This window comes from Nansenia antarctica, assembly GCF_963989245.1.
Source record: "Nansenia antarctica genome assembly, chromosome: 5".
Lineage (NCBI taxonomy): Eukaryota > Metazoa > Chordata > Actinopteri > Argentiniformes > Microstomatidae > Nansenia > Nansenia antarctica.
In genome coordinates, this window is record NC_137690.1 from 18802300 (window position 1) to 18813355 (window position 11056).

Genomic DNA, 11056 nt, shown 5'->3' on the forward strand with positions numbered 1-11056 from the left:
ATTTGAATTTAATAAAAATTGTCCAATTCGCAAAAAAAAAAAAAAGTTATCTGTTCTATTATGCTAAAACTCCACATTGTGTAACATTAAAGCATGTTAGTGGACTGATGCGGCGCCACAGCGCGCAGAGAGACACGGAGACCAGAGGCGTGTCTCCAGCTGATGTGGATGTGATGAAGTTTCAGTCACAACAGGCAGCTGGAACCAGCCTAGTAAACTAAAGGTAGCTGAAGTTCGATTTAGAGATACGATTGTGAACGCCTTCCTAATAATCGAAAGAGGTCTTCCATACTTCTTGGATGTTTATATCAACATTTATGTTTACATGATTTGTTACAGTGTAGTTAGCCAGCGTCAGCTAACAGTGCTGCTGCTACAAGTTAACGTTGCCTGCTATGGATTTCAGTATTTAGCGAATGGTTTGTTTAACCTAGTTGACCGTGTCAAGTGATCGGTGTGATGAAGGATCGATTGGGTGAATTAAGCGCCGTAAGTGAAACATACTTCCTTTCTTCATAGCTGTTTAGACTGAAAATGTAGCCTGAATCGTCATGTTATGAAACTTTCTATTGTCATGTTACTCGTTGTTATTCGCGAGTAGTAGACAAGTTGATGGTGGAATGTTCGACTTGATATTGTATTTTGTTTATAGAGGACACAAGAGGAGGAGGCGGTCACGGTGACAGTCGAGAGAGATGGGTTTATGGAAGGGGTTTTCAGGAGGGTGAGTCAAGTTGTTGAGTCCAACTGTTTTCAGATATGTATGTGTAACCACACATTTCTCCATGTCTCTGTGTATTGAAATGATAATGAAATGATAATACTATATATTCAGGTGGAAGAGGTTAGGGGACTCATTGATACAATCTCCTCCCAAGTGGAAGAAGTGAGGATGAAGCACAGCATGATCCTGTCTGCTCCCCATCCAGAGGAGAGTAAGTTGCAGCCCATGAAGAGCCTCTGGCATGACTGTGTGCAAAAACACAACTGTTCACAACATTATTATTTTGGAGAATGTTGGAGATCTTTTGCTCCACTTTCTGATTTTGTTTTCGTTTTAAACATACAGTATATACACACAACCATTAAAAGAGGGCATTTGATGCATTCCAAACCTTTTTATGTTAATGTCTAAATATAGTCATTGATGTTTGTGTAGTGTTAGGATGTGTTTTCATTGTGCATAGACTTTAAATACTTTGTATGACATAATCATAATCAAGCTGTGTCATTCTCTCAGTCAACATGTTCATGTACACTCTCTCCCTCATGTTCTCTAACTTGTGTAACATGTCACTTGAGCTGGACCAGAGCCAGATTTAGACCATGGCCAGGCTAAGGATATAGGAAACTTGCCTAGTGGCCAGCAGTGGTCAGCAGAGCAGAACAGCATGGACACAGGATAGAGTCATGTATGGGAACTAATGTTAGTATTGTAAGTTACGATGGACAGATGTAAATCTATTCTCTCTCTGTGAACAAGTATATAAGGTGTAACTTCCATCAGTACTTTGCTCGGCATCCCCTATGCCGTAGCCAGGCTCGGTCGCCCACTGCACCGCAGCCAAGCTTGGACCTTATAACAGAGCATGCTGCCTTGGAAACATCTGTACAAGAGAATGTAACCCAGATCTGCATAATACAATGATTACGATTCAACCTTCTCTCTGAGTGATCAATGTCATTTCCGGCCACCTGACTAAGTGCTGACTAACTCCTTATAACATGTCGTTACTTCTATAGTTGGAGCACTGCACAACATGACGGTCTTACTTCCTCTAGGGTATTGTCCTCCTCAATGCAAATAAATGGCTGGCTGTCCGGAAGCCTGTGTAGGAAATGGTACTATTGCCCAGATCCTCACAGGCCATTCAGGGGGTGGGTTCTGGCTGACCCTGTCAGGGGGCTTATTTTAGAGGCTTTCTTTGACACATTGGCCTCCAAGCATACTGTCACTGCTCAGCTGCTCTCAACTTTGCTCAGGCCTACAGTGAAAGCCACATGAATCACCAAACCCTATCCTTATTTAAGCGGAACAGAATGTGAAAAAGACACATTGTTTGTGCATGTGGCTATGGTCCTCACATTGAATTAAGACTTGTCAAGCAATGTTGCTGCAGCTGTGTGCATCAATTGCTGGATTGTTGAGGTTTGATCCACTGTCCAGACTGAATAGGCCTGAGGAGCCCATCAAGGCCTAAGCTCAGACAAAGCAGCCCTCAGTTGAGTAATGATGCACCACAACAGCATCAGTCTTACCAGCAGAGTAGGAGGAACAGAGTATCAGCCATCTGTACGATGACGTCATCATCATACTGAACATGACACAATGATGCATTTTGTACATTGTTCACTGATAAGGTGCTTATGGTTAACATGAGCACTGATAGGTATGCTTGTGTTTCTTTATTTGCAGGAAGGTTGGAAATACTATTTTATAGAGCAGTTGCCAAGTGATTATGGTTAAAGCCAATATATTAATCATAATATTTGCCTAAATTGGAAACAATAGAGTTTAGCTGAGAGTCGTGTTGTTTTCTCCATGGCCATGCCCGTTTGGGAAAATATGCAATTGCCTACTTCTGTCCCTTTTACTTCCATAAGGAACGAAAGAGGAACTTGACCAGTTGACCAACGAGATCAAAAGGAATGCCAACTTTGTGCGAGCTAAACTAAAATGTGAGTTGAAATATTACTCCATCATTATTTACTTACAAAAGTTATTTCTCTTAGGATGCGATACCACACAGGAATTATTAAATCTACCTGCATAATAGGTTCACATTAATGCCTCTAAAGTCAACATCCCATTCTAAAAAGCTAGATATAAGGCAGGTGTATTTGCATTTGGTACAGAATTCTGTTGTTCCTTCCTGTCCCCTATAGCCATGGAGCAGAGCCTGCCCAAGGATGATGCTGCTAACAGGGCCTCGGTTGATTTCCGGATTCAGAAAACCCAGGTCAGGAACCATCCTTCTAGCCGCTCCTTCCTTCAACAAATTGTCACAGATTTGGTGGTCTAAGTCAGAGACAGCGTTGCCTCGTCTCGGCCAAGACTTCCGATCTGGACCAGAACAACCTGGAGGCTACCCTGGATTATTTATTTTTTTATCCTGTACAAATATGCATGAGAATGGTTTTGCCATCTGGATGTGATGGCAGTTTTATGTTACTATACACCATAAATGTACTGTTCTAGTGTATTTCACGCCTCACTCCCTGAAGAGTTAAGTGTGCCTTTATCCCCTTAACTTGGTATTGTGGTATTGTGCACTGCCTGTTAATCAATCTCCAACTCTCTGTCCCCTTCACAGTTATAATGTTCTGTTTCTCTCCACCTCCCAGCACACAGTGCTGTCCCGGAAGTTTGTGGAGGTCATGACTCAGTACAACAAGACTCAAGTGTCCTTTAGGGAGAAGAGCAAAGGAAGGATCCAGAGACAGCTGGAGATAAGTGAGTGACAAATAACGTCCTGGGCCACCGTCATTGCAGGAACACAGGAAGGAGACCACACCCAGAGCCCCCCCCCACACACACACACTCCTTTCTGAAAACTCTTCACAAAAACTCTTCACAAATCCAACAATGGCGTCAGCCCTCAACAACACCAAATTAGCCCATAATAGCCTAATTAAGCCACCTTGGGTTGACACTGTATCATCTTTCCACTGATGATTCCACTGATTATTATTTTTTATGATAGTGAAGAAATGATACCCATCCATATGTAATGGCTGTGTTTGGACTGAGAATAATTGATGATGACAGAAATAGAGCTAGCCTCTCCAGTCCCGAGGGAAAGCATTAATGAGACTCTCTACCACCTCACACTCCAGACGGAAGAGCCTGACACAGGAGACATCTACCTGTGTTATTGTTGCCTGGGAAACGGAGGGCGAAGAGACCTGCGTAACTCTAGTACACCTTTCTGAAAAGACCATGGATACCCATGGCTGATATAGGAATCATGGGTTAAACACACACACACACACACACACACACACACACACACACACACACACACACACCCCAAGGTGCAATTACAAGTTATTGATAAGCCATTATAGTGGTGGGTTTTGCTTGTTTGGAGGTTGTTGTGTCCCTCTAAAGAATAGCTCACTGCAGTGTGTCTGTGGCACAGCCTTCTGCACAGAAACCATCCTCTCCTTGGAGTGAGCTATAGGAGAGGGAAGATCAAAATAGGTTCACAAGTTTGCCTTGTTCCAGTTTCCCCATAGGCACTTAGTGAGTCACAACACAGGGTCCTCTCAAACACAGAGATCCTAGGGGACAGGATGACCAACACATCTGTTCAGCTGTTCCCTCTGCCTCTATGCAGCAAGAGCCATTCTCTCAGCTGAATCAACATGGCCATTCTGAACGGCCTATACCTCTCTACGCAGCACGGCACATATTAGTACAGTATATGGAAACATGGACACCCATGGATTCTGGCAGATACAGTATATTATGTACACAAACGCCCATGAGCCTGTTACCATATTCTCATGGTTCAAGGATACGTTCTGTCATGTTTTAGAATCCCTGTGTGAAGTCTCAACTTTGTTGTTAAAGCTGGAAGGATGACCAGTAGCGAGGAGCTGGAGGAGATGCTGGAAAGTGGCAACCCATCAATTTTCACATCTGATGTAAGATCCTCTAGTTTTTTCACAGGACAATTCATCCATGTTTATACCAGCGCCATCTGCTGGGGAGATAATGTAAACTCCCAAATTGAGTCCCAATAGAAAATCTATTTGGGGATAATTTGGTAACAACGTTTGTGTTAATGGTTCATTCCCCAACTATTCCAGTATCATCAATTATCATTGGTTTGAAGTCATCCGACATGTTAACGCTCTCTGTCTCTTCTGCCCCTCCCCACCTCAGATCATCTCAGACTCTCAGATCACTCGGCAGGCCTTGAACGAGATCGAGTCACGGCACCAGGATATCATCCGCCTGGAGTCCAGCATCAAGGAGCTCCATGCCATGTTTGTGGACATGGCAATGCTGGTGGAGACTCAGGTATCAGAAAACACATCAGCATCATGAACACGTTTATCATCATAAAGCAGCTTGGATGAAGCATTTGGTAATAGTTCAGTGCTGCTACATGATCTGATGTTTCTGTGGTCCTGTTTAAAAGGGGGATATGGTCAACAATATTGAGAACAATGTCTCCAATGCAACTGAATACATATGCCGTGCCAAAGAGGAGACCAAAAAAGCAGTGAGATACCAGAAAAAATCCCGGAGGGTAAGTCTCTCTCCCAAGAACAAGGGTCACATACTGTTTTTTTCTAATCACTAGAGGACATTATGCTCCAATGCATGATATATCAAGCCTATTAACCAGTGCGACTGTTTTTCACCAATTTCACCATAATGATAATCCTGTTCATCTCATCATGTACTGTCTGGTACCTGGCTGTATTTAAATATTGAATGCCAGACTGACTGGCTAAATGTCTGGCTATCCTTAATCGAAACATTGGGCTTAAACTGTCCTGCCCACAGGGCTGTATCTGTTGCCAGCCAGACTCAGGTGTTTTCCCTCAAAGCAGTCTAATATAACCACTTTGTCTCTGTTCTTGGCAGAAATGCATACTCCTTGCCTTAGCTCTGTTGGTCCTGCTTGCTGTCATTGCACTACTTGTAGGCCTGTCTGTTGGACTAACCAAAACTCCTGAATAAGCCCTTCCATTCTTATTGCCTGAGGTAACCACCATCCTTCATCCACATCACTATATTCACCATCCAACGTCATTCTTTCTTATAGTAACTTTAACCCAGTGAAACGACATTAGTAGAACAATGCATTTGGAAGTAGTTAATAATGTAATAACTACCCCTTGTCTCTGTCCTTTATTTTCCTGTACAGAAAAAATACCTCGTCATCGGTGTAGTAGTGGGTATCATCATGTTACTCATCATACTAGCAGGGATCTTTGAATGACCAAAGAGGTGTCCCTTTGTTCAGAACCTGCGAAGTGAGTCATAAGCAGTTGCACAGACACTTGGGCCAGTTAACTATCATTATATCCTTCACAATAGTCAACAACTGCTGTGCCAAGAAGAGCACTTCTCTACCAGAGCGGGATCTGTATTTGTACCTATCTTGCTGTTATACTACAACTCAAACAGGGACTGCCTTGCACAGTCATGGAGGGGTACTCCCAGAGCCAATCTGTACACACCTAGGAAAACACTCCCTCTTGCTGTACTCCAGAGATTTGAGTGTGTCTTCCCTCTCCTTGTTTATCTCTGGCTGGTGGCTATGAATATATATCCACAGGACTAAGATACACTTCCACAATGACCAGCAAATATTTCTAATCGTTTTTTAAAACCGTAATTTAAACCATCATTTAAGTGTCATTTGTTTTTATCCAAACACTTTTAGGTGTACAGTGTACAGTATGTTGTATTGTATAGTGTACATGTTTGCTTGTATGTTATTTTGTACATTTTTATGTTAATTCGTAGCAGCTCAGGAGTATGTATATGTAAATGTCCAACATTTACATTTTCAATTGCATGTCCATATCTGTGAGCACATAAACATTAATTGACATAGAATTGACCCCAACACTGGCAGTTTTTGCACAGTTAGATAGTTTTTAATATAAAATATTAAGTGTAATTTTGTGATGGTCATGACTGAATGTGCCTTCAGAGAACTGAACACTAGAACTAAAGTGACCCATTACAGTAGGTGCACTCCCTAAGAATAATATGACTGGAAATCATCTCAATTGTATATCATGTTTATACTACAGCTATCATTTTGTTTACACACTAAAAAGGTCTGCCTTTTGTCTGAAATGGTTATTTGTTACAAGTAACGATCATTATGTAGTAATATATAAACATAGTAATCGATTGCATTTGTTTACTTGGAAATTGGATTGTATTTGTCAAGGGGATGGCAAATATATTATATACAGTTATTATGATATATGATTATATTTAGCTGGATGTGAAGGTAGATGTCACTGCTCACATTCTCTCTATATATTTTTAATGTACTGAATATCTGCACAATATGAAGTCAGGTCATTGAGTTATTTTAATATAGACTTTTTTCTCTTTGTTTGTTTTGGTGTTTCTATTTACAGACATACACTCACATGACACTTTATTAGGAACACTATACTAATATTGGGTAGGGCCTCCTTTTGCTCTCAAAACAACCTCAATTCCTCCTGGCATTGATTCCACAAGATGTTGGAAACATTCCTTATATCCATGATGACATGATTGCATCCCGCAATTCCTGCAGATTTTTCAGGTGCACTTTCAAGCTGTGAATCTCCCGTTCTACCACATCCCAATGGTGTTCTATTGAATTCAGATCCAGTGACTGGGAAGGCCACTGAAGAACACTGAACTCATTGCCATGTTTATGAAACCAGTTTGCTTTGTAACATGGTGCATTATCATGCTGGAAGTTGCTATTAGAAGATGGGTACATTGTAGCCATGAAGAGATGTACATGGTCAGCAAAAATACTCAAATAGTAATTGGTATTAACGGGCCCAAAGTGTGCCAAGAAAACATTCCCCACACCACAGGTGAGGTGTTCCTAACAAAGTGTTAAGTGAGTGTATATCACAGTTTTTTATACTAAGACATTACTACTGATGGAATCTTGCATAGATAAACAATAAATAATGTATTGAAACATGTATGGATTATAATGTGTGTCTCATTTTAGGACATCAATGTTTCAGGTGCTTGGATGATTAAACCAAACAATGACACTTAAAATGAATGAATGAATGGTCTTTATTGTCATTAATACAGTACAGGTACCATACAACGAAATTTAGGAGGGGGGGCTCCCCTGGTGCTTGGAAAACAGACTAAAAACAAGAGGGCCAAGGGTAAAATAAAAAGGGAAAAGAGCTGGTTTACATAAATAAAGGCTATGTACACGATCTACTATACTACTATACTATACAATAAAACACTGTGCTGTACTCTATGCTATGCTATAAAATAAATATCCTAACTTTTTTCTATATCTGAACCTTATGTACACAAGGGTTGTCATATTGCACATAGTATTGTTGCACATTCATTAAAAGTCAGTGGATTTAGGAAACAGAGTTCATAGAAGCCCACAGACAAATGCAAATAATTGAATGCAATGCTTACCATTTTATACTATAGCAAGATCCATTTATTTAACCAAATACCATTACCACTCTGGATTTAAATCAGCGTTTCTGTTTACTGAGGAGAAAACAACATTTGGAAATACAATTTGCTGAGGAGAAAGCAGAGAGAAAAGGAGCTGATGTTTACTTCTGGACTAATGAGCACTTTCTGCAAAGTGTTGACTTCTGTGTAATCAACCAAATAGGATTAGTGAAGGAAGTGGAGGCAGGTCCCAGAGGGTTAGGCACTTTTCAGCATCTAAATAGGTCAAGGAAAACTTCAGAGGTGCGTTTAAAAGGCAAATTCCAGTGAACCTCCTCACAAGATATATAAATGTCAGAGAGATCAGAAAATAGGGTTGCCAGTTCATTGAATATGTTTCCCTAAAATGTCAATGTGATATGATGATCTACTGTAGCTATGAGGTTTAGGCTTGGAGACATGTTATTAGTTGTCATTCCTTAGAATCATGCATGTTGTTAAATTATTTTCGGATTATGTCTATCTTGACAAGATACACAGTATAGTTTCAGTTGATTAGTTCATTACAATGGATTACAGTCTGGACTGAACATGCCCAGTCTTGTCCTCCAGGCTTTGTACACCTGAGACATATTATTATTCCTTGGCGTCAATCAATGGAAGGATGCAATCCTACTGTATGATATGAGATAAAAAAGCAGATGACTAGAATTTGCACACATTTCTTCTGCAAATGTTCAACTTTGCTTACCTTGATGAGAGAAATTCAATTGGCTGTGACAAAGTTGGGGCAGGTGCAGTCAGACTTGCTCAAGGGACCTCGGCTGGCGGCTGCTGCTTAGAGTGAGACAAGAAGGAGATGTGGAACATGTGTGTCAGTGTTGGTGCTGTTGAAAGCTTGTATAATGTATTATTGTGCTGCAGAGCTACACAGTTGCATAATGAAGGTTGCCTTGTGTAGGAGGAGTAACCTAATGTTGCAAACATATAAAGTAGCCTACCAAATGCTTATAACTTCACTTGACCGAGGGATTTGACACGGATAGATGAGGCTCAGAAACATTCACTGCCAGTAGGTTAGTTCTCATAGAACAGACAGTCTGGAGTCCCATAATATTGACTCAGCAACAAGAGGAGGAATCCTAAGGAGTAAGTAATGGCAAACCCATATTGTTGTCATAATATTGTGTGATCTGTGTCAATCGCTGTTGAATTGAGGCTGTAGTGTAGGCAATCTCAAAGGGTGCCTGTTAATTACAGTCAGCCTGTTTAGGTGTGTTATAGCCCGTTCAATCTTGACATTATGATGCTAATGTGGATGCATGTCACACCTGTGACAAACATACTGCAGACTGTCTGTTTCATTTTAGGCTATATTGTTGATACATAGTATACAAATTACATGTAAGTATTTTAAACGGGACACAGGAAAACATGCTGTCCGATGGAACACGGTTTTCTCTCCCTCTCTCCCTAGCCGCTGCTTACCTCGTGGAGAAACAACACAACATGTATTTGTGGCGGGAATTCTCAGATGGAGCACATAAAAGGAAACCCTTTGGCAAAATAGTACCCAAGCACATGATGGACGGGATGTGTGCAGAAGTCAGGGGACTGCTGGGTCCATCAAAGGTTGGTCACCTAATTTTCAGAGGTTTTGATACATTTAGGCTATAAACCAAAGAAAGCATTTTGTCATGCCAACTCAGGCCTTTCCTTTTTTCGCGTGTCCACGCGTGTCATGATAATTTTGTTTATGCAGAAAATAGACTATTTGTATACTCTGTCAATTATGTTTTTTATACAATCTTAACTAAATTAGCCATGAAGGACTTTAAATGTGTAAATTAAAAGAGTTTCAGTCAGACACCGGTGGTGCAGATGCAGATGCAGAAGCAGAAGATGTTGGTCCTTTCTACATATTTGCTGCCATCTAGTGTCCATCTTTTACACACAAATACAGATCCTCTGCATTTACTATACGTTACTATACTTGCCAATGTAAATGTAGTCAACGACTCCTTTGGATTGTCATCTTTTGCTCAAAATACGATAACATGGCAATAGCTATAATGGCTGACATCGTAGCTGATGGTTTTATTGTTAATGATGGTGTGTGCATGTTTAATGAAATATAAATCATATTGCTCTTGACCAGGGGTGCTCATTACGTCGATCGCGAAGGTAGTGTGGGTAGATCACACGGCATTGAGAAAAAAAAAAAAAAAAAGTTAAATAAGAAAAAAAAAAGTTTGCCTATCATCCTACCCTAAACGGATAGAACCTTATAATTCTAAGCTCACGATTTGCCACCGACTTGATTGACGTACAGGTAAGCCAGTCTGAGATCTCATCGTTTCTAACACACGGTTCACCACGCACGCGCACGTTCAACGCGCCAAATACAAACCACCTGCCAGCTAGCTATTTCTTTTTACTATCCGCTTGTTAAGTCGTGACGTATTTCCGGGGCCAACGTTGGCTGAGGCGCTGTCTTCGAGATGCCGAAATAATAATAATAATTAATTATATTTATATAGCGCTTTTCCGAGGCTCAAATACCCTGACAATATGGAGAAAACTGTAAAGTATTGTGTCCCTTGTTGTATTAATAGATCCGAGTCTAAAAAACGATTAAACTGTCATTCTACCGCTGTAGTTCACAGGTACTCCGGTGCGGAGAATTTCTGATTTGGACTCGGAAATGGCTAAACGTCACTTTTGACGTCAGACTTAACAAGCTGGGGAAGCTGGACCAAGCAAGAAAGCCAAAACTTACCACTTCCATTCAGAATGGGAGGACTGATGACTTTTTTTTTTTACAATGTCATTTTCCAAGTGTGTTTGTTTGATTTGTAAATGTGTAATAGCCATTTCAAAGAAGGGAAATGTGGAGCGGCACTTTCG

The 11056-nt window shown here is 40.7% G+C and overlaps 1 protein-coding gene across 1 annotated transcript; it reads left to right on the forward strand.

Annotated features, from left to right (window-relative positions):
* Positions 1 to 459: 459 nt before the first annotated feature.
* On the forward strand, positions 460 to 5979 carry stx2b (syntaxin 2b; the record flags this gene model as incomplete). Its single annotated transcript, XM_080532824.1, has 10 exons — positions 460 to 489; positions 653 to 724; positions 836 to 935; positions 2605 to 2679; positions 2887 to 2960; positions 3346 to 3454; positions 4577 to 4650; positions 4892 to 5029; positions 5151 to 5261; positions 5886 to 5979. The coding sequence occupies 10 exons, from the start codon at positions 460 to 462 to the stop codon at positions 5958 to 5960; spliced, it is 858 nt and encodes a 285-aa protein (XP_080388950.1). The 3' UTR covers positions 5961 to 5979.
* Between the last annotated feature and the right edge of the window lie 5077 nt (positions 5980 to 11056).